The sequence below is a fragment of the Falco punctatus genome (assembly GCF_963210335.1).
Source record: "Falco punctatus genome assembly, chromosome: 8".
Taxonomy (NCBI): Eukaryota; Metazoa; Chordata; class Aves; order Falconiformes; family Falconidae; genus Falco; species Falco punctatus.
The window spans coordinates 14975655-15000884 of NC_137588.1; the positions used below are offsets into that span (position 1 = coordinate 14975655).

Sequence of the window (25230 nt, forward strand, 5' to 3'; positions counted from 1 at the left end):
GTCTATTCTGTTCACAGTAAAAGGAGCGGAATAAGAGCAGGTAAGCGAACATGTGTACGATCGGTTTGAGGTATACCTAGACCTCAAAAAAGGACCCAATCCTTCAAGTCTTTTGAGATCACTGAGATGCTAAACATTCTTCCACTCATTTGGTTGTTCCTTGAGAACAGCAGAATAAAACCTGCTGCACTGTTTTCTTCCCCTGCTCATGTGACTCTTCCCAAGATCTACATACCGCAATGATTACTCAATTTACATCTGATTTAATATCTTAATACTTCAACTGTGATTTTACATTACATTTCTGCTTTTGTCTCTCATTTACCTAATTCATACATATATTGAGTAATGGGTTGTCTAGAGCAAAGTAGCCTATTTCTGCAGGAGGTCACTTAGATTTCCATTGGGTTTAATGTTTTAATTCCTTTCTAGCTGCTAGCAAAATATATTTTGGTAACTAAAATCTTGTATTTTCATTCATTTACATACTAGTGGACTGAATACATCCTGCTTTCAGATATTCGTAAGTCATAATCACTGATGGGAATGGGTATATTTCACTTGAATATCTGAGGAGATAATTTCAGTGCAGTGCTTTTAATTTTTTTTTATTTCATAATCATTTTTCAGACAGACACAGTCTATAATGACATTAACAATCTTATTCAAACCTGCATCTTTTATCAGGAAAAGAGTAATTCGTATTTTTTCAGCCATCATCTAGGAAAGCTCCAGAGGCAGGCAAGTCTCATAGTTAAATAAAATAAAAATCCACCTCTTTCCAGTAAATTGAGGACATCTGATATGGACTCATCAAGACTCAAACAATATCTAATTTAGTATTATCTTTCAGGGTATTCTACTGGAGGCATATTTGTCAAAAACATCTTCTTCGTAAGCTATGCAACTGTTTCTTCATTCCAGCTCATTCTATTGTGCTAGACTGAACATCTTCCCCCCCATAATTAGTATCTGTAATTGTAAACAAGAGCAGAAACAGTCTTGGAAATAAAAAAAGGCAAGCCACAAAATTCAAGGGAGTAAGAGATTGTAACTCAAGCTAAACAAACCAGATCTTATAACAGCATTAACTAGCCCACTGATAAAAAACACCAGGGCTAAACTGAAAATAATGCCTGTTCTAGATAACTGCCCCATACCTGTACAATGCTGAAGTGACCAAAGAAGCTGCCTTTGGAGGGCTGTAAGTAAAGAAACAGAAGAAAGAAAAACCTGAGGAGGAGATAAGAGCTACACCGACCTTAGAATTTAAGATTATGACAAACTGAAGATGAAACATAGCCCTTTCATACCACGACATGAAGAGTGTGAGCTTTGGATAGACAAGATTGAGGTCTTAATGTTCTTCCACTTATTTCAGAGGTGACAGGGAGTGATTACCAACTTCCACAGGATCCTGCCCTCCAAAGAAAATCCTAGCTCTAATGAGGTCAGTACATTTCCCCCCACTCTGTGAACTTCAATGGGAACGGAATTTTACCTTTGCTGTTAAATCTGAGAAAGTTCTACTGTCTCTCTTTTGTTCATATTAGTTGTACACCGGGTGAAAAGCAGCAGATTATGGAAAGTCAACCATTGGAAAAGCCAAGTATCTTATATTCTGTCTTCTACTACATTACATAATTTTCTTTACTCACAACTTGCCTGAGTTATTTTTTTAAGTGACAATATCAGAAAAATTGAGGTTAGAACAAACCATCTGAAAGCCATCCTGCTCCATCTCCTGCTGAGAGCAAGGCTGGCTGTGCAGATCAGGTTGCTCAGTCTCCCCTCAACAGGATGTTCCTTGCTTTGTGACAATGTGCATTAAATAGCGGAATCTATCCTAGAATAGTTAAAATTACTTTGGCATTTTTCACCTGAGACATTCTGGTATCTTCAACATCTCCAAGCTCTTCTTGCAAAATGGCCTTGAGTCTGCAAGGACTTTGCAGACCATAGGCAAGCTGCAGGCTTAGTTCTCAACATTGATTTGAAGGAATGCTAAGGCTGCTGTAATTTGTACTTTTCTGTTAAAAAGGTAAGTAACATGCTGGGCACATCATACCAGAGTCCTTTTTGCTAACATTAGTTCATTCTGAAACAAATAATCATAAAAAGAGAATCAAAATAACAGAATCTCCTAGAAAGCAATTTAACTGCTTATATTTTAGTCATTGGAAACAAAGTCATGAATGGAAACAATACTAATTGCAGTCAAAGCCCAAGATTCACCTCTCCAACCAAGAAAAAGCAAATTGTTTCAGAGAAGTTCATCAGATAAGCTGTGAACAAGCCTAAAGTAACTGCAGTATACCTGCAGAAAAACTATAGGGAGGCAGAGACATCAATCTAGGCACTTATTCATTGCCACTGACTGTAGTAAGTATCCGTCAAAACCACTGAGGATCGTAACGCTGTCTTAAGAAAAATACCAGAGACCACTGTAATGACCATGGGAAGACTGAACATCGATTTGACACCTCATGAAAACCCAACATCCACAACCACATGCAGTAATATAGCTCAGAACAGACCCAGGAAGACTGACACCTACTGGGTCCCCAGGGCCTCCTCCTCCAGTGAAGGGGCGTTCTGGGAACCCCTCCTGCATAGATACTCGCAGCTCCACTTAGCTAGTGAGACCTCATGAGTTCGCACAACCGCCTCTGCAGCTGCACAGACATTATGCCTTCATTCGAATGAAACCCTAGCAGTGGAAGGAGGAAGCCTGCCTCTGTGTGATATGATACTCCGTGCACTTCTCTTTATTCTACACATACGACATTGAACCTGGAACCTATTGAACAGAATCTCTCTCTTCAAGAACAGGAACAGTTTTTATCTGTTAGTCTGTGATTCACAGGTTGTTTCTAATTAACAGTCCTGGATTAGAAAGCAAAACTCAGCTTTGACTGAGCAGACAAAGCTTTAAGACTTTCAGGTATTTTGGCTTAAGAGCATTATGGAGAATTACACATACAAACCGATTTCCTGCCTACCTGCCTATCCCCACAACCTGTATTCTCATTTTTCTCCCGTAGGCAAGGGAGTCTGAGAATAGGAATTCTGTGCTGTGGCACTACTTCAAAGCGCATGGCAAAGATTCATGATAGACTTTCATAAATCACATAATGGAAGGGCAAGGAATGAAATGCAGCTTCCAAATCATTCTTCTGCCCTTATTGATTCTGGGGTAGGCAAGAGCTGACCTACATTCGGTACTGCATCGAAGAAATCCCTAGGCCAGGTTAGTCTGTATCCTAGAAAGCACTTCATTACCCAGGCTGGCAAGTACGCTGGCCAGTTTCACTGTATTAGTTTTGTCTGTAAAAGTTTCTGAGAGCAGTTATTTCTGTTTTACCATGTCATTTTACAAAAACATCAAGTAATAAAGCTCTGATATATTACAGGAAAGAACCACACACTGCAATGCCCATCAAGAAAGAGCCAGGCCACTGCCCCTGAGCCGCTCTGACCTTTTAGGTGGGCGGGTGGCACAGCTTGTGAAAACTGGTTTCCAGAGCAAAGTGAAACCAGTGTCTCAGTGAAGGGCAAACCAAGAATGCTAAATGGCTTGGAGAAGAATTTAGGTGCTTAAATTCAGAGGGCACAGCTATGACACCTGTAAAATGCTACTTCCATCAGTCTCTGTAACCTGGAGCAGTACTGCAACAGTTAAAGAAAAAAGGCCAATTCCGTGTGCCATTCTGTTATCCTGAGTTCTTAATGTTCTTGAACCTGGACAATCTGGGATCAACTCTCAGCCAATGCTGTCTTAAAAATATCCTCCAGCAGTGGATTAGCCACATGAAGCAGCTCAAAAATTGCTCTTTGGTTCTAAATGGCACATCACAACCTGTGAAAGGTAGGTGAGACCCATCCACCTCAGCTACTCATAACCAAACATCAGTCTCTCAGTGTTCCATGGTAGGTTTTTATTACATGCTCTGGTATGCAGAGCAGCAGCAGATCTAAAATGAGAATCACTCAGAATCAACAGGTTGGGATTAATCTGTCCTCCTGTCCAGTGCAAGTGCTGCCACAGTAATAAACAGATATCTGATAACTTCATACTGTCAGCACAAAATGAAACTATGACCTTGACCTGTGCAACACCATCCAGTAATTTTTTCATAACTTCAACATACCATACTACACAGCTATGATCTAATAAGAATCTAAAAGTAATTAACTGGAATTTTTGAAAACTGAAGCCTTAATCAAATATGTATTCTTATCAGGGTTGCAAGCCAGCAATAAATTGGGACGTTTAAAAAACTGGGATCCAATCCAATCTGTGATCTGATCAGGGTTCAATGGTTATAATAAATTGGGAGTATTAAAACTGGGATCACATCCAACACTTTATTTTGTCTAAACCACAGGACCTAGCTGTGCTGCAAAGTCAGGAATACTCAATGAACAGACATACCATGTTAGATTAACCCTTAATAAATAATGATGCATAAGCTCAGGAGTCCCAAAAACATGTGGTTTAGCACAGCACTTAATGGTGAGAAGAGCAATTACCAACATTTTACCAGAGATCAATATGAGCTATAAACAGCCATAATAACGCTTTTAGATTTGGCAAGTGGATAACACAGGCACAAAAGCTACACAGAGTCAGCAACAATGCGTGTGTGTGTGTATGAGTGTGCTCCAAGATGTACTATGGAATTAAAAAAAAAATATTTTGATTTTTGTAGCAGTCTGAATTTCAACTTTTGATTCAAAACAATTTGACTTTTCTACCATACTGCCATGCATGCAGCTACTCCTGTTTTCATTTTGATTTCCAGTAACATACAAATTGTTTGTAATTAAATATAATGAAACAAATGTTGATAGAAATGGAATGAAGTTTCACTCACAAGTATTCTCTCATACACAAGCGGTCTCTAAATGTTTTTATTTCTGTAAAGACGCACTCCCTTCGTACAGGGATCTTGCAGCTGCAAAATTAAACCTCTGTTCGCCAAATATCAAAAACATATGTATTGATTTTCTAACTATGGGAACAGGCAACAAGCATCAGAACTGATAAGACAAGAGAGAAGTGCTCTTCAGTTGCTGGAAGTTGCCGAAAAGCAAAGGAAATAACAAGTCTTTAATATAAAAATGGACCCCATGTAATTTTACCCAAATTTGAGATTCAATGTAACTTAAGCATTCATTTCAGATGTTCAGAAAGCAAGGGCCAGATGTTCCTTCTGCTTCTCTAACGCTCGAAAACTTTATACTATTAAAAAAAAAATACCCTCAATTAATTCCAACAAGGACTACAAAACCAAGATTGTTTTTACAAAACAACAGACGACTCCTATGAACTAGTGCAGAGTAGTATTTTTGAGACAGAGTACCTCCTTGTACACCAAATCATATGCTACTTTTAAAAAACAGCCTATTTTTAACAAGGCACTACATTTTGTGAAATTTTATTCTAACATCAAGCAAATCTTTAACTCTGCTAGAAGAGAGACTTTGGTCTCAGCAGGAATATTCCAGTAAAATAATCCTAAACAAACAGGAAAAAATAGTTTTCTTTCAATTGATAGTCATTTGCATTTGAAAGGCAAACAAATTATTACGTGTAAAACGCAAGTGCCTAATATATTTATCCTGTTTGTTTTACAATGATTTTCCAATGTTAGAAAATTAAAAGGCAACCCCAAATGAGTGGGAAAAAGATGGAGGAAGGGAGGAAGAAAAATCTTGTTTTGAGGGAACAAAAAGAGAGAATCTCTTCCAGTATTTAATAACGTAGCGAACATCTTGTTGTTAAGATGATAAATTCTGAGTAATTTACACAGAACACACTAAAAATACAGATTTGAGTCATCTTGATCAAAATAAACCTCAGACGTAGCACTTGCTTTTTCCTTTTATGGGCAGATTCTAGACCTTTGGAGCACATGCTTTATTACAGCCAAACTCTTTGAAGCATGTGCAAAATAATGAGTTTATTTAAAATAGGGCGTCAGTCCAATGAACCACTTGACTTGTGTCAGGAAGTACAAACCACCACCTCAGAGAACTGTATCACCACGTAAGTCAGTCCTCCTGAACTATCCGTGTCATCAACTTCTGGTTTTCTCCAGTCAAGTTTCAGTGACGTTGTGTCACGGCACAAGGAAAACTAAGGGAGGCAGGGGGAGAAGAAGGAAACAGTGAAATTCAGAGGAGGTGCTGAATTCACGTTCAATTGGACACAGCTAAGGCTATTACTGAAGAAGGAATGCCTAACATCCCAAGTTCCTGTTAACCACTTGACGCTTGTGGAAGTAGTAGTCATGTAATAAAGTACTGGCTTTGAAAAGAAAGGAGGCCTGAGGCTGAGGTCTGGAACAAATTCCTAGCCTGACAGGGACTTTTTAGGAACCTGGACAAGCAGCTGCACTGCCTGCATGTCAGATTCCCACCCACAGGACGCATTTTTTTCCCCTCCCAGATTTTCTCTCTTCTACCTCAATTGTAAGTGCTTGGGGTCAGGCCCAAGCTTCCCTAACAGCAACGAGCACAATGAGACCTTGATCTTGGTGGGAATACAAGCAGGGAAAAAATAATGATGTCAGCATTTCAGCGCAGGATGTGGAGCTGCTTCGGAGAACTGCAGCTACAAGGCAGCACAGACAGTTGTACTGAAAACTGAGAATAGGACAATGTGGAATGGAAATAAAAATTACTAAGCTAGAAAACCACGAAATTTATTTTCACTTTTTGAGGCTCAAATCTGAAACTTGGCAGCCCATAAAAGGAGTTGCCAGGCAAATCTATGCCAAGGACCAATGTGCAGGCAAGTCCAATCCTTCTGGGAAGCATCTGCACTACAGAGTGAGTGCTGTATACTCTGTCTGCATACGCCTACTAGCTCTAACACATTCTGGATGTGCCAGACTTGTTGCACACGCACTTTACAATTCCTTCTCTGTGCAAGCAGGAAATCCAGCCTATTCTGAGCATGATGGACTTGCGCTCACGCAGCACACCTACGTAAGATCTGATGTTTCCTGTCAGAGCCAGAGTCACCGAGTTTGTACTGCGCAGCCAACCCATAATTGTGCAGTGAATACATCTGACATTTCTGCACGTCTGTAAATCTTGTCAAAATTTCTGGAAGAAGGCTGCATCTTTTACAGAAAGCCTGTCCTTGCAATTTTGTGAAATATTATTGTACCTATTCAACGCCAGTCAAAAAACTGCAAAACTCCGAGAGATGGCCTGCTCCTGTAAACTGGAAATGCACTTCCTACTGAAAAATATTTCTCAGCTGAGATCTTGGAACAGTATACTGGTTTTTGGAGAGCTGCCAAGCATATATTGCATGCAAAACCAACATCTAAAACCATGCGAGGTCCACAGCTGCTAAGATGCTGAAATACACTTGATCATTAATCCTGTCACACCCAGCCCAAAAATCAGCTACTCTGACCTCTTCCACTAGCATCCGAAACGGACAGCTCGGCCTCTGAAAAAAAACTCTCAGATGAAAAATCACAGTATTTGGTAGAATGACAGATCCTGGTATTTAAGAAAACTGAAGTTTAAGCAAAAAAACCTGATTCAAAATTGTAATAATCAGATTGAGGATGTAAATTGAAAATTACTTATACAGCTAATCTTGGAAAGGTAAAATTAGGTGCGTGTTTAAGCTAAGGCTATAAAAGTTAAATGTTAGAAAAGTGATTTGTATCTTGTTCAAGCTGGTAAATACAGGATTTGTTCACAGGTATCAGGGAACAAAACATGCTACATATCTATCAAGAATTCTGTAGTCTGTTCCACTATTACATCCCTAGTAGTTTTAACATACACTCATTTCACCCTCAGCAAGAACAGCTTTGAAAATACGCCTGTGTTCTAGTAAGCTTCAGTGATGCTTGGTTTTATAAATATAAGACCAAGTATGCAGGATTGCAGCTAGTGAAGTCATAGAAGCAGAAGATCTATGGTGTAGATGTGCCACCCGGTTTTCTTTGCCAATATGTGCATTAAGATCTTGGACTTGAATTACACTACAGAATTACTAAATCTTGGGACAGAGCTATAAAATTTGTCTTTACTGCCTTACTGAGCATCATAACCAGGTGAACAGGCAACAACTAGGCAAAAGGACTGAATTAGCTTCAAGTCAAGTAATGTTTCCTTCCACTGATTTTAATCAATTTCCCAAACAGTTCTTATCCACATATGAGAACTAACTTCCTTATATAATTTTCCTCTAGGAAAAATAAAGTCTCTTCTGTTTTATGATCAACTCAAGAAGGGTTCAATAGTCAGCCTGCAGACAGTCTTATGTGGGCAAACATATACAGCCATGCTCTTACTTCATTTAGAAAGTTGAAGCAAATTGCTTGTTTTTACAGCATGTGCTGCATTGCTTTGAGGATAACATAGGGAAAATTTCTTCACTCCTCTTTTTTTTTTATTATTTTTACTTTTTAATTTTAATCCCCCAAACATGTAAGATGTATTACCTGACAAAAAGTATGATATTTCTATTCTTGACTATTATAGAAGAAGAATCAAGTGAGTGAGTTAAAAATATCATCTTGGTTCATCCACTTCTCAACACACCTGCTGTTCTCCATTTCAGTCGCAAACTCTTTCAGGTCAAAACTGACATCATTACTAGAGAAACCTGAATGATGAAGACATTGAGCTGCCAGTTTCTAATGCAGCCTTACCAAGTTACTGTCAATCAGTGATTGTAATTTAAAAAAAAGCATACAACGCTAAGAAATATTAAGAACAATTATCTTGTGTCCAATTGGAACGTTAGACCTCTAGACAGAAGGGTTCATTCCTTGCAGCCTGCCAAAATTTTAGTAAATGACACTGGCCCTTTAACAGATGGGATACATGCTTCTTAGCTTGCCAGGATCCTAATAAAAGACACTGGCTTCTTTAAAATGAAGGACACATACCTCTCAAATTGCCAGTATCCAACTTGGGAGTCAGCAGTTTAAAATAAAGGCACTCATCAATCTGGCAAAATCAAGGGCACGGCATAGAAATTTTAAAACAAATGGTACAAAGTTTCTCCTGACACTACTTAACTTAGATGAACTAAATACTTAAACACTGGCTAAGCATATCCAGTAGCAGCACTGCAGCAACTGGATACCTTACTAGACTTTAAACCAGTAAATGTTAGCAACAGACAGAAGGGTTGGGGTTGTTGGGGTTTGGATTTATTTCTTTTCCCCATCAAACCCATCAGCTACCACTTACACGGCTGACCACACACTACATGGCTCAAGTGAAAGCAGGGTGTCTTTTCCCTGGGCACTGACCAACACCACAAAGGCTGGCCTGTATGGGAAGACTCTGCCTACCCAAAAGGAACCATACCTGCTTCCATTCCATCTCCCAGGAGCAGGATGCTCCAGTGAAGGAGACACCTCTGAAAGCTTTCCCCATGCCCTGACAACCCGTATTACTACAACTTGGAAAGTTTTACAGCAACTGCAGACACCTCTTGAGAGCCAGCAAGTATGGGCTCTTTAACTTTTCTAGTAGCAGCCACCATAGGGAAACAAAGACCTTCTTCAGCATATCATGAAGTACATCTGGATGAGCTGTGGAAAGGGAGAGAGAAGTTTGCTGAGCTTTCGCAGCACTTATAAACTGTCCCTAGCACCTGAAGGGCAGACATGGGGAAAAGTAGAAAACTAAATTTTCTTCACCTGGAAAGATAACGAAGTTGCTGAGATTGGGCATGAAAAATGAGTATTTTATGAACAAGACCAAGAACTGGGCTTATTCACATCAGTGGTTCCTTTCATCTTAGTCTCAGAGCCTTACCTCAGACATATGACAACTCACAGCTGGCACACACCTAGCTTCTTGCCTTGCCCATCTCATCTGCCCCACTGCTTGCAGACCTTTGTCTCTTCAGACTGATTTTAACCGTCTGAACCTGCTTTCTTCCTGGTGTCTCTTGGCCTACTCAGCATTTGTGGAGCAGATATTTCTGCAACACGTGGCTAACCAGCAAACACGGCACAGAAAAGAACATACCCAAGTACAAACACTACCACTTGATAGCACAGCTAGCTGAAGCCGAAGAAATCTGAATTGCTGAAAACCACAGAAGAAGCTGTCAGGAGAGAAGGGAGGAGGTTCTCAATTTAGAGAAGCAAATTAAAAAATTACTAAGTCAGCTGGTCTTGGGAATGGGCAGAGGTGAAACAGCTTTTAAAGGAATTGTTCTTCCCCAGCTTAGCAGAAATTGTGATCTGAATAGTAGCTACCAGAGTGAAGTGCAAAAAACCTGCAGGAGACAGGCAAGCTCCTCCTGTCACACAGCAACCCCGACTCAACTCTGCCAGAAGACCAGCCTGCGTTGCCTGGACCTGACTGCCAGCGGACATGGTCTGGGACATCTCCAGCCAGGCTGGCTGTCTGTCCCTTCAAGCAATCCCTTGCTTTGAAGTTTTTCATCTGATGAACACAGATGCCACCATCGTTTACTCACCTTTCACGTTCATCTTTCATTTTCTCCAGCTCCTCCTCTTTAAGCACGTCTTGCTTTGGATTCCCCTTCTGATCTGTTTTCCCACTTTTATCTTCTTTTTTCTTTCCAAATCTGTTTAAGATAGCAAGGAAGGAGTCAGGAGGAAATAATTACTAGAAGAAAAATCAGAACTTATGCATCATAAACCACAGAAATTTTAGGCAATCAAAACACTGTTTTTATCTAAGTTACTCAGATTTCTCACATGGCAAAATAAATTACCAGTAATGAATGGACCATATGCAATAGGAAGGACTAGTTAGGTTACAAATTGATTTGGGCCCTGTACTTTTGAAAGCTATTGCCTGAAACAAAGTTGAAAAGCCCCACCAAACCTGACATGCAAGTCACTGCAGGGCTGCACTATTAATATGGCACATTTTAAAGTGGCTGAACATTCTTCTTGCCACAGGACAGCTCTCTGAAAGTAATCTGCAGTGGCTGTGGTGTCAGCACCCAAACTGGACCATGTGTTCTAGTCTTATCAGTATCTACTGTCTCTCATTCATGTCTGGCCTTAATTAAAGGATTTGTTCTTTGTTTAAGTAAGGATGCAATCGGAAATAAAATCTTGCTGTGTTCTGAGAGTACAAAAATAGCCAGTTCATAAGAGCTCCTTTTTCAAGTACTTCTGGGTTTTTCTTTCTGCCTAGTAATATACTATCATGTAATATTTATGCTATGAAAGTCCTCCGGAGACCCCAATCAGTTCAGGGGTCCCACTGTTCTATACACTGTACAAATATGCATAACAAGTCTGCTTTGCGCAGTCTATAAAAGGTGACTGAACTGGGGAGCTGCATTTCATTTCTGATGGAGCTAGATGGAACACGGGGGTCAAGTATGTCAAATATGCTCATGAATGAAGGACCAAAAAGTACAAAAACCTCCTCTCCTCTTCCCCAGTCAGAAATTCTCAGTTCCCCAAGTAAGTAAATGATCAGTCTGTGTCTGTCCATGCAAATCAATATTGTCCCTGCATGCATGACAACAACATAAAGTAACGATTTCTTCATTAAGTATACCATATTACGAAGTAAATACTCTGACTCAAAACTGCAAACTCCTCTGTGAAAGTCTGCAGCATTGTCTTGGTGATCTTACTTTTACCCTTTTTATTTTTCATGTCAGCCCAAACTGCCTCAAGTGGAATAGCTGAATTACTGTGCATATACTTAAGCTGTAAATCATTGACTTTAGGTTTCTCCTCTGACAAAAGCAGAAATCTTGCAAATACTCTGTCAGGCTCATAAATTAATGATCCAAATTTTTTTTTGTGAATGTAATCAATAATTCTGAGCTTGTGGTCAAATAAAGTTCTTAGGGACTCTGCAGCAAGTCTTTCAGACAATAAGAACCTGGTTAAAAAGGGAATGATGGGCATGAGAGACAGGCACATAGTGTGTGGTGCTAATGAGAAGGGCAAATACTGCTGCTAACAACATGAGATGCTTTATCCTGGCTCTGCCAAGGATTGTGCTCAAGAGTAGGAGGAGTCGTATCTCAGTGCGTGCTTTTCTCTTCCTTTTTTTAATGTGTGGCAATAGGGATAGACAGTGTCTTACTTTCTTTGAGGGGTCCTTTGATAAAAAATATGCATACCCCTAATCTATAAACAATCTTAAATTCCTTTTTTTAGGTCTCTAGACATTTCAGTGCTTCCAGAAAGACTGCAGGTACTTTCCATACTTTTGCTTTTCCTGAGTATAGAGCAGTACACTAATTCCACTACTGCCTTCTGAGTTCTAGCAGTCCCAAGAGACTGTGGAGCCACAAACCTCATCAGAGGGTGGTAGCAGCAGTGAAGGCAGCAGTTGGGAAACACAAGAGAGAGAGGTTGTACATACAGAGTGAGAAGATGCAAAGTGAGAAGGGCTCACAGATACAAGATGACCCAGGTGAAAAAGAAAAGCTTGATGAAACTGCATATATTGCTCTCTACAGAGCTGTCAGGCAGCCAAACAATAAATCGCCTGGGGATGAGCACCAGCAGGCTGCACCTGAAAGACCCCTGCTTTCTAACACTTGCACATGCTGCGATGGTCTCATGGCAGTTTTCTCAAGAGAGGCTGTATTAGCACTTGCATCTTGGTCATAATCCAACTCTGGTACTTTGTTTATATTCAGGCTGCCTGCTTTTCTCCCACAGTTTCAATTACAGGTTTGCAGAGTCTCATATTCGACTGTAGGATGTATTGATTATTAAAACATTATTCTTGGGCATTTTGTATTGCTGCAGGGAGTTGAAGTTAGATATGTTGCATACTCGAGAGAAATGTATATATAAAAAAATAATTTTTAACATACTTCCCTTTCAAGTCTAGATATTATTTCTTGCTTACTGGGGAAATAAATTTTAAATAAAATAAAGCGACAATTTTGATTGTAGTAACTGCCAACATAACAACTCTTATCAAAAATAGTGCTCTTTGCTGGTAGAGCTGTTCCTGCCATAAAACTGGCAAGTTCCAGTGTAATTATAAATTGGGAATATTGAGTTGGTCTTGATGAAAACAACTTTTGCTTTTTTTGCTATTTTTAGCTTTAGATGGGATTTGCGCAGGCTTACAATTTTTACCTGTTACACTAAGTATACAGCGTCTAGCTCAAGGCTAGGGAAACATTCAGATTTTTGGCCTCTTTTGCACATTTCTATACCATAAAAATCCATTCTCTTTTATTATTATTGTAATGTTTTTCAGCTCAATAAAAATATTGCACAAACACTAAAAAAAAAAAAAAAGCAGAAAAAACTCTTTAACACTGTTACGAAAAGCAATATAGGATAGACAGCATTAAACCACAAAGCCCCCAGTAGCATCTCTGCCTGAATTTATACACTGTCCTAAAATTTATGGTCTGCTCACTGATGCGTTCTAATTGCCATGGGCTTCCGATGATAAAATTAGCTTCCACCCATTGTAATTTTGCATGGGTTTGTGCACTACAGGCTTAATGGTTCTCTACTGCTTATGGGAACAAAAAAAATGAAGAGTACTTGCTGTCCAACTGGGTTTGATCACGTTCTCACTGATATCAATGTGAGGCTCTCCACTGATCCCAACAAGGACAGGATAAAACCTATTGTCAAAATCATACTATAGAATTAATCAAATCCATATTAAAATTCTATGAAAACTGAATGGCTTTAGGATTTGGAGTTTCCAATTCTCCAGGCAACAAATAATTGGATTGTGGTAAAATCTGCCTTCCATATTAATACTATTTTCAGAAGAATAAAAACAATGAAAAAATGTATGGCACGCATTTTTGAAACGTCTGTTTTGCTATACTCTGCACAGCAAAGTTCTCTTCAACTTAACATACGATGGAATTGTTACTCTGAAAACCTTATGTAATAAATGGAGACATATAACAACCAGACCTGAAACCAAATGAATCAACTGTATCCTCTCATTCTATATCCATCTATAATCGATTTATGTCAAATGAAGCCACTTGTAATCATGACAGGAAAAAAAAATCTGTTATCTTCCCAGCTTGAGTGACTGCCGCAGTTCTCTGATTATCCACTGTAAATGCTTGGGAAGTACTGTTACAGAAGTTGAAGCCCTAATACCCCTAGTATACTTTTCAGTTGAGAATATTAATATTCCAACTACTCAGAGCATAGTCTTCCTGTAAACAAAAGGATAAAGGGATTTTCTTTATGTGATCAGACCTCTGAGCACTTCATCCTTATGGGAAAACCCCATATGCAATGGTTGAAAACAGGCTGTGCAAGAGCAAGGATCTATGCTATTTCTATTAATTTCAAAGGATGCCCTGCAAGTAACTAAAAATTTTCCTCTTCGAAGCATTAAATAAATGAAGTCTCTGAATACCAAATGTGTGTTGTCATCTTGCAGTATATTACCATTCTATTTGTATAGCATTAAAGCATATGCATGCTTTTTTTCAAGGCTTCCAAGGGATAAAAATTAAAACAAACCTCCTATAGACCTGTTCTGTTGTACTTGGGCTAAACGTCTTATATGCAAGACCTAAAGCTGTGGTCATGGCAACACTTTGTTTCCGTGTGGAGCTGTGAGCGTCGAGATCTCAAATGTGTTGATATTTGCTTCAAGGATTAAAAAGCAGGCAGGTCTATAAAGTCCCAGACTTCTAAGCAGCAGAAACATCTGGTGGGTGGAACCCTAACAAGCTTGCTGACTAAATTCAGCAATTTGGATTTCTTCGTTAGTTCAGTTGGCCTAGATCAGTAGGTGTCACTGCAGCTAACAGGGTGCAGAACGAAACTGCAAACATCTGCGGGGAAATAATTCAAGAGGGCCTATGACACAGTCAAGCAAGATACAAAGCCTAACAATGTCATAAAATCCTGACATCTCCAGAAATGATCTGTAAAAAAACCAGAGTGATTTGTAAAGTACATATAACAAAAGCTCTGACTCCTAGTCATTTCACAGCAAATGGGGAAAAATGCTGAGATTATTAAAGCAGGTCCCTTATGAAAGGCTAGAAATAACCCTTAAAATTAAATTTAAATGTGAGTATGAATGAATGAGTGAGCAAGAAAGATAAAGATACTAATAAGGTATGATTTTCAGGTCCACACAGGGACTATAAAAAGCTTATTAACTGCCACTACTGCCGTGTGTTTTAAGTTGTTTTATCACTCAGCTTTACAGCAGAAGAAATACTTTAGAAGCTGTGCTGTGCTTTGATTAATCACTTTCATACATACACTTTTACGGAGTATTAAACATTGCCGTAAAGATCCTTAGTGAGTCAGACTTGTTGGTGATTACAGACCAGGCTCATTTTACATTTATGTTAATAGCAGCATTAATGAAATACATCTTTTACATTTTTAGTGGCTCTCTAAATACCTAAAAGGTTTGTTATTAAATGTTTACTTATTGGGCAGAAGTATGCCATTGAGTATTACATCAGTGGGAACAACAGCTTTGCAAGAGCTGAAAAAAACTACAAAAAGAAGAGAACATGTTTTGGTAAAACATATTTTGACATTTTGAGAACAGAGCACACATAGCAAGGGATGGACAACACTGTTCAAATCTTTACCAATATCCAAGAAGATGAAAGTACCTCCATGACATGAATTAAACTTCTAGTAAAAGGGCAGCTATGCGTGGGAGCCTCTGAGCCGGGAGGGGTGAGCAGCTCTTTTCCTTGCCCCATTGCCACTCCCCCTGCTCCCCACAGTGAGCAGATCCCATTCTCTTCGTGGAGGATTTAGCCCCAGTGACATCAAGATGCCTCAGGGTACAAGACCTGTTGCAGCAAGACCTCCTCATGACAAAGCCTTACCCAGGAGCTGGTTTTGACCCAACCTCCCTGCTTTGGCAGGGTAAGAGAAAAGCCATGGTAAGATGACAAGCAAAGTTGAGAAGGTCATTTCGGCCAGAGGTCAGAGGAAAGGGAGAGGAAGGGGTAAAATGGGAACACCACCGCCGGGCTGCGCAGTGCTGCACACACCACCAGTACTGTCTGGTAAGTTGGAAAGAGATTTGGAAAAATAAAGAAAAAAGGTCCACTTTTAACTAGATTTAATGAGGTTTGCTTGCAGGAAAGAGTTACACGGCTAGCCTGGTGCTTCCCAGCTCTCCCACCTGCTGCAGCTCACTCCCAGGGCAGCACCAAGTGAGAGGCAGTTGGCAAGAGCAGCAACTTTCCACAGTGAATAGGGCAGCTTCGGCAATCAAAAATAGCTCCCATGAAAAGGGAGAAATGACCAAACCTCTGATTTATTATATCAATGGAGGCACATGGCAATTTATTAAAGTGTCCTGTGCTACAATTATTATTTGTGTTCTGCAAATGTAGCTAAACTTCATGAATGTGAGCGTCCTCGTATTTAGCAATCTTCAGATTATTTTGGGAGAGAATCCATAGTATTCTAATGCTGCAAGAGTTAAACTGGTTATGGTCAGCAAGAAAAGAGAAGGTTATGTAGAAAATTCAAATATAAAGAAATCCACATTACTAACAGCGATATATGTTGCTCCTGTAATATCAACATTAAGCAAAAAAGTGACTTTTTTGTTTTTTATTTTTAATTTACTGTATCAGGCTGCTGGAGCTAGACTAAAATGACTGATATTCCAGATGCAGTCTAATGGGAGTAAAACTTATCTTTTTAACAACTCTGATTAAACACAACCTCCCCCCACCCGTTTATTTCTTTGATGCCCAAATTAGCATCCTTTCTGCAGCATGCTGAATTAATTAGTACAGTGACAAAGAATTAGTCCAGATAAGATCAAAGCTGAAACCATATTTATCTGGAATTTGAAATTAAGAGCAGAGAGTATTAACCCCCAGCACTTCAAGGAGCTTTCCACATTGCATACTTAGTAAGCCTTCCCGGAGTTCATTCAAAATAAATCAACAGTGCAATTTTTTCCCCACTGAAGTTTTGCTAAAAGGAAAATACATTTGCCATGAAGCCTGTGACAATGGGGAACTGCCTTTAATGCATACCCTGTACATGCTACTCATTATGTAACTTGTAGGCATCAGTAGAACAAAGCAAACAAAGCTGAGAAAAGACAGTTAATCACATGTGTATTAATGCTTGGATCATCACGTTGTTCACAGACTTAAGGGCTAATGAAAGAATTCCCAGCACCAAATCTGAGAAGCTGCTTGCTGTAACACCTCACAGGTAAATAATCTATAATCTTCAATGAAGAGGGTCACATGCTGAAAGCAAATGCCAAACAGAAGCTAGTAAGTTACACACAGTGAAGTTTACTCTGAGAGTATCAACCATGGGAACAGCAACAGAAGAAAATCTTCATTGCTGGTACCAGTCTTGGATATTATCTATGTTTCAGTATCAGATACAAGACTGGAGGCTGTTTGCCATGTATAATGCAAGAGGTTGCTCTTTGCCTAGAAATTGCAGAACAAAGGCAATCTAAATAATCGCCTTTAAATCTCTTCACCTATCATCTTCCCCAAGCCTTTGAGCCCCGTATCCTTATTTCTTAAATGAAGAGCTTGCTCTTATTTTACATAGAACTGAGTTACTGTAACTCATTCTGGTAATTAGGGATTGGGAAGTCCCTATTAGTGGGGCAGTTCTGTCCATCTGTACCATATATCAAATCTTACTTCTGTAGCATATGAAATGACCAAAGACAAAACCCAAGGAATGTGACGGTACATTATGAAGAAGATGGTACCCTAAGAAGTTAGAAGTGGTAGCTGCAAAGCCACAAAGTCCATCTACTGAATCAATGGAATGGAATACTCTCATTGGCTGCTATGTAAATATAGACAACAGAAGGCAGCTATGAAGAGTCATCCTTCACACTTCCAGGAATTTAAAACATGCTGAGGTAGTCTGAGTGTTGGAGATGGCGTTTATGAAGAGGGATTACGACTACTATTACATGACCAGGAAAATTGTGATGTTGAATGGCAGCTACGCATCTGTTTCCATGAAATGATGCTTCAGTCCTCTGCTGACCATGTTGCTAGTCTTTCTGCTCACCAGTAAAAGAATCTGCATTCCACATCACATATATCAAGAAAGAAAAAACTGCAGTAATAGAGCACAGCTGTGATTTACAGCTTGATCAGAAGAAGGACAAAAATGATTTATAGTCTGTCCAATGCAACAAGCCCTGCTTGCTTGTCCACCAGACTGTGCAAATACCCTCCACCCAAGTAAGGATTTATTCCCATATATTCTTATTTTCCCCTACTTCTCATACAACGTCAGCCATTTTCCCCTCTTGGTTCCACCTTACAGGCAAGTAGTTTCTTCTGAAGTACTAATCGTGTCCCAGACAGCGCACAGAAACATGGCCGTGCCTACTCTGTATGGAGTCTGCAAATGCCAACCTGCCAACCCCAGAGGAACACGTTAAACACACCCGAGCCTTGGGCACAGTAACTCCATACTCAAAGCAAAGACCAGAGTACTAAGCCCCTGACTCTGCCTTCTCAATTCCCACTTCATAGTCATCCATCTTCTCATGTCTCCATGAGAAGGAAGAGAGAATCAGGTAGTTAGGCTAGCTGCTGATTTTTCCAGGAATTTGTTACTCTCTGTCATGCAGAAAAAGATAAATGCCATTTCTGACTGAACCTATTCCTCTAACGTTCAGTCAGTAATAAAAGTAGGAGACAGAGACTCCCAGTACAATCTGTGTGTGTTGCCAGCTGCTCCTCCAGAACTACTTGCTGACTTTGTGGTTTTCTCGCACGTGGATTTGGAAATTCTGCCGTCAAGTGACAGCCAGCATACCTCGGTGTCCCACCAGCACCTCCAGCCCCCTGTAGTTAACAGGGCCACTTGAAGGTGGGACAGGGGAAAGACCTAGTGAAGGGAGCTAAAAGATAGTCTTTGGGTGCCAAACTTGACAAGAGCAGGCTGCTGAGTTTTTTCTTTTCTGTTTCATGCTTCCTCATCTATAGTGTGTCTCTTTCCCTATTACTAGCCACACGACCCCAGAATTCACTGACGTATCAACTGCATATGTATTTATTATGCATGTTTATATGGGGAAGGACTTTTCATTTTTCTCATATCGTAACTCATGCTACTTGGTGCTCTTCTTCATGTTTCAGCTACTGAGGCACTATATGAGAATCTCCACTCACACTACAAAACTTTTTGCTCAGCCCTTTTGGCTATGAAAAAACAACATGCAACTGTGACATTATCGGAACTGCAGATACGAAACTCATGAGGCAAATTAAATACATGACATTTGCAAAGCAAAACTGAAAACCTGCTACATTTGCACTCAGAGCCATGATACCTCGAGGTGTCAGACTCGCTAATCATCTCACCACTGCAGTACTGACCTTCTCAATCAAACCACGTGCCTTCCTTTCCTTACATGCCACAGTGGAGATTTGTTGGGGCTTATCTGACTTTCATGAAGTGAAACCACTCTTTGCAGGTTCCCACAAGATGTCCAGGAAAAACATGACTCTTGAAAAATAGCAGGAGTACAAAGGACTCCCCTGTGTTTTTACTGAGACAGCACCTCAGCCTTCATGAAAGCTCCAGTTTCTATGGGAATGTAGTGATTCTCTAACAATCAATCAATGTTAAGCATATATCATCCATTCTACAAATGAAGAAACTGAGGCATGAAGCGTAAAAATGACTTGCCCATTTAAAAGGTCCTATTCTCTTTCTCTACTGATCATCTCAGAGCTATGATTACATCATCAGTGCACATCTACCTGTCTCATTTTTCAACCAGTTTGCTATGATGCTTTTCCCCTTGAACTATTTCCCCCTCATCTTCTCTCCTAACACACTCACTCTCCCACTCCTGGCTCCACACTCCTTTCACATGCTCTACTGCTGCACTGCTACAGAAATACCTCTTGCTGGAGATTTCTGCCGCAGACTGTGTGGAAGAGATGTGTCTTGGGAACCAGCACTCTTGCCTCCAAGACGCTGCCGAGCAATATGCAGTACAGACATGCAGAGATATCTCTACAGTAGCTGAGCTACCAAAAACTATCTCCACTCTTTCTCAGTGGGACACATTAGCCTGTATTTGAGCTCTGCACTGCTGAGTGCTTGAGAAACTGTGAATGAAGAGTTAGTACATAGTGAAGAGACTCTTTCAAAGGAAGACTTGTAAGAGGGAGAGAGATGGTTCTTAAATAGGAAAGGGAGGGTTGTAAAGGCAAAGAGAAAACCTAAGATGACTTGTCTTTAGGGTCCACAAAAAAATAAAAAGGCAAAAGTATCACAAATTCCACCTTTGAGTCTTCACTATAGCTGACAGTTTTACAAAGCAGTAACATTCAAAACAACACCAAAGTAAGAGTGGAGTTATATATACTGTATTTTGAAAAATGTGTTTTGGCATAATAAATAATAGATGGTTTTGCATTTTCAAACTGCCAAAATCAGTCCTTCCGATAAGTAATACCTTCCCTCCCTGGCTTTCACTATTGTACATTACTGATTAGACATAGTAGTTTGTAGTTAACATCCCTCCCTACAGATTTATTATTAGCTGGTATACTCTTTCAGTAGGATTGTGCTAATGGTAAGGTCTGCTGGAGGCCAACTGCATGAAGCCACTGGGAGGAGAAATCTGTTTGCCTGTCAAAACAGTGGCTATCAATTAGAACTATAAATGTGACTTTTTAAGTGTCTTAGACATTAGAGAGATTTCCAGTCATGGACCGGGGGGCTGAATCACTTTCATATTGTACTAAACGAAGCTTTCAGACATACAGCTGTCCACATGAAACATATTCACTACTATTTTTTGAGCAAGTCCAGAAGAATCAGCCTGACCTGCCAAAATTTCCTCTGCTATTTTCCCAGAAATCACAGATTTGGAGCATTTTATGTGGCATACTGACAAAACTGATACTAGATTATTCTGTGGTTTTCTTAGGAAAACTTGGCTTAGGATAGCTATAACAACAGGGGAAAAAACAATGAAGTTGCTGAATGAAACGATGCATCAAAAAAGAACCAGTGAGACGATGCAATTCCACTGTTCACTGATTGAGGATGCAGCCCTAGCACAGATAGCAATTTCCCCTTCGACAGAGCACCCAGCTCTCATTAGCATCAGTAAGAGTCCTGTGGACATACTGATGGGAATATGTTCCCCTGTACTTTGCAGGAAATTAACACCACTCACTTGGGGACTGAAGGAGGCACTGTCTGTCACTCTCAGGCAGCCTCTCTGCCAGTTAATTAAGCAAAAAACTCTGCCACAAACCTCAAGAGGAAGCTCTTCCCTCTTCTCGGTACAGCAAAATTGACACGAAGCAAAATGTCAGGAGCAGGAGCTGGGAAGTGGTGATGTTCAGGGAAGATGAACTTCAGCCTGCCTTTGCCAAGACCTTTTGCCACTAGGTTTTTGTGGATTTTAAAAATAGCTATTGGAAATCAAATTGATTAGTTATAGCTGAGTTTACGCTTTAAGAATGATTTAAGACAGTAGTTTCAACTCTCATACGTTGTGGTTTATGATTACTGATTATTTTCAGCAGAGGTAATCCTAGATGGCACATATAAAAACAAGCCAGCAAGACGGCTAACCCTCCATGACTCCACTGCTAATTTCATACCAAGAGAGTGACTAACAAATACAGCAAAAAGCAAAGGACTTCACCATACTCACAAAACGTGGCTCTGACAGCTGAAGGACAAGGGTTCAGGATAGGAAAGTTTTCGTCCCGTTGCCACACAATATGCCTGCTCTCTCATCAGGCTGGGAAATTAGACTAAAAGCCTCTGTGCCACTTATAAATAAAGAATAAATATCAGAACTAAGTGACTGAAATTTTTAGTCAATTATGTGAACGACACAGCTCTGTCATGTGTGCTTTCAATAATATTGCTCATGAACTACAGGCCAGAAACTAACTTTATAAGGTTTCAGTGAAGACTGGGCAATCACTTTAGTTTCTTCAATCTTAAAAGCAGTAATTCTGGAGCAGCAGATAGAGAAATACATTTTACTGGATAAGGTCAGAGAAAATTGCTAGAGTGCTTAAACTCATGAAGTACTTTTATTTTGCTGGCTGTTACAACCATATAGCTTGAAGTTGCACCGACAACATAAGCAGCCCAGATTCCCAAAACGTTTTCCTCCTTGCATATTTCTTGCCTTTCACACATTGACTCCCTACCACAGACGTTTATACACTATTTTTAGAAGAATTATTTGTTATTGGTGCTTATATTGCCAGCCTGTTAATTTTGTGTGACAATGTAGGGAAAAATCTCTCCGCTTTCTCGTTCAGCTACAGCAATGCTTTGTTCACCACACAAAGGCTTTGACTTCTTCTCTCACTACCCCCGCAGCTCCCTATCCCTAAGGTTATATTCACTCATTTGACTACTTGGAATCCTAAACCACTGGTGCTGATTTTACCTGCTGACCAAAATGAGGACAGATACCCTACTAATTCAGCACATTACCATATCAGCATAAAAATGTTAGTTTGAAAAAGAACTTAACTATGAGGGTGATAAAACAAATGTTAAATTCAAAGCCCTTAGCAGCATAGAAGGCTGTAGAACACAGATGAAGTCTGTCACTTATTTTATTAAAACTTCTGCCACAGGAGCTGCCAGGAGAAAACAGTATCACTGCATGAATAAAAACTAAATAGTGCTGATAAAAAACTACTTTAGGGTGTGTAGTCAGTCACTGAACTTAACCCTTTCTTTTGTTTCCAAACTGTGCCTGATTCAATCACCATTTCTCCTGAATATATTAGTTATTAGCACCCATCCACGAAATAATTTGTGGGAAAAAACTCTGGCTTACAGGTTACCCATGAACTGAACACACCAAGTATTCATTACAATGACCATTCTGCTTATTCATTGTTAACTGCAACTGATCACATTTTGTTTCTACTCCTTAAGTTGATAACTCCTTGTTTAAAAACTACCTTTGCAAGCAGAGGGAAGGAGAAGCCACTCTGCACTTCTTGAAAAACATGTTTTGGCCATGGGCCCAAAAACTTACTGCATACAAAAACCCCCATAACTGTATGAACACAAATTTCACCAGACGAGTGCTCACAGTTGATGAATTACATTTAGCTGAAAGTATTTCATCTGTAAAACAAACGAGAGACCTGACTGTGAAACAACTTAAGCATCTACATTTCCATTTCTTTGGCTGCATCCTTAGTCTTCTATCATGAGAAAGAGCGAAAAGAGTGCCTAATTTATCAACTATATACCACTCTTATTTGATCTCTCCATACCACTACTTCTTTTATTACATACAACATTTAAAACAGATTTTTTGTCACGATAATTGAGTTGTCTTTGTACTCTCATATTATTGTTCTGCATCTAGACAACTGCACCAAAGATGTACGCAATTTTAGATGAAGCTGCATTACTGATTTATAGTGCCATGATGCTGTTATTTTGTCATGGTCTTATAACTGAAAAGGCCAGTTGCCTGGCCTTGATTTTATTTTTCTTCTCACATGTGGAAATGAAACCTTTTTACCCCTTTCCCTCCAGTCATACAATTTCCTGCCATCTTCTATCTCACTTGTACATAGCTGTTCACTTGTATCACCGTCTCTTTTCCAGCTCCTGTCGAACAGACAAGTATCACTACAAATATAGTCCAGTGATCCTTGGAAAAAAGAAGCAACAGGACATAGGAATGTAAAGCAGAAATCATGGTCAAATCCAAGGTCCTGAATTTCAATAACTGGAAAGCTATACACATGGAAAAAACATTCCTGCAAGTGCACTCACAATAGCTGGAATTAACAACTACATCTTTCGGGCTGTTAGACATATTTCCTCTAGCAATTAGTTGACATATTCTCTAAATAAGCAGAGTAGTAGAAGCCAGTTAATGCCCCAGTGCTGCTATTGGAAATCTTTACCAAAATTGCTAGTACTTAACAGATTGATTGAAATTTGGTTCTAAATAGGGGGATTTCATGTTATGCAGAGGACTGAGAATTTAGTCTTGTATAATGTGGGTAGCTAGTTTAAAATTGAAATGAAAATGGAAAGGTAAAGAAATTGAGATACCTAAAAGTTCTCATCTTGCTCAAGAAATATCCAGGGGGTGGAATGGAGATGCTGATAAGCAAAATGCCTGGGCAAGGGAAGAAAGTAAACAATAGATTTGACTGCACTAAGGTGTAAAATACATGCTTTTTGTAGATTCGAAGACAAAAGAACTCAGATGTGGTATTTAGGCTTAAGCAAAAAAAGACAAGGACAATATACATGTACAAACATCAAAATTCTGTGTGACTTCTGTTGCCGAGAAAGATTGCTGGGGAGGAGAAAACACTAGTATCTAGATAGATGCCCTAACATTACTAATATCTGTGTGTGAAGTATCTTGATCTGCAAGTTAACTTATTTCTGTTAACTACACTTTGTAGAAAACATATTTTGTGGAAACTACATTCCAATTTGTCTTATCAGCACTAGTCAATAACCAACATACACAGATGCCTGAAGACCCCCTACCTGGGAATTCCCTTCTCCTCTTTCCAGTAGTTACTCTCTTAATTTGAGCATGGCCTAGGAGACAAGAGCATAGGCTTTCCGTGTCCTTGTTGTTCCAATCACAGCACATGCTAAGGAATGTTCATTTCCATGGGGCAAGGCCAAAGGAAAAAGGTCTGTTTCATTCTAGCCCTTCTTTTTAATTCCCCCAGTAGATGCAGTGTTTACCATTTTACAGAACAGCTGCTCAGAACAAACGCAAACAGTATGTTTGTCCTGCGGTATGCAAGTTACCACACCATAGAAACACCATGTCTCCTTTCAACAAAAGAAGATATTTCTCAAATCCGTTATTTTCCAAAATATCAAACACAGAGAGAAAACTGGTTGAAAATAACTTCAATGCAACTTTATCAAGACATGGCACAGTCCTTCTAAAAGGAAAACCATTAAGATAAATCAGGAAAGGCCTCTCTTATCATCATTAAATAGTAACTTTAGCACAGGATTAAACTTCGCCAGATCACTTCTGCTATTAATGACCTAATTTTTTGAAGCAATCTTTATAATATCCCTTGATGTTCCAGAAATACAGCAAGCTCTTAGACCCCCTGTTTCCTGAATTACAACCCCTTCCAAGAAACTGGTGTGTTCCTCCTTTTCTGAACCTTACAACTAACCCCAAATCAGGACCCAAAAATAACTCAGCAACACATATTCACAAGTTGAAGAATCATAAGCCCTGCTTAAATTCCTTTTATTACTG

The 25230-nt window shown here is 39.6% G+C and overlaps 1 protein-coding gene across 5 annotated transcripts in view; it reads right to left on the reverse strand.

Moving 5' to 3' along the window:
* PARD3B (par-3 family cell polarity regulator beta) overlaps nt 1-25230 on the reverse strand; it is a 412825-nt gene that overhangs the window by 89288 nt on the left and 298307 nt on the right. For all 5 annotated transcript variants that reach the window (XM_080400254.1, XM_080400256.1, XM_080400255.1 and 2 more), the window contains one exon: nt 10484-10594. In XM_080400254.1, coding sequence (XP_080256380.1) covers nt 10484-10594 — 111 coding nt within the window. The remainder of the gene's footprint in view (nt 1-10483; nt 10595-25230) is intronic.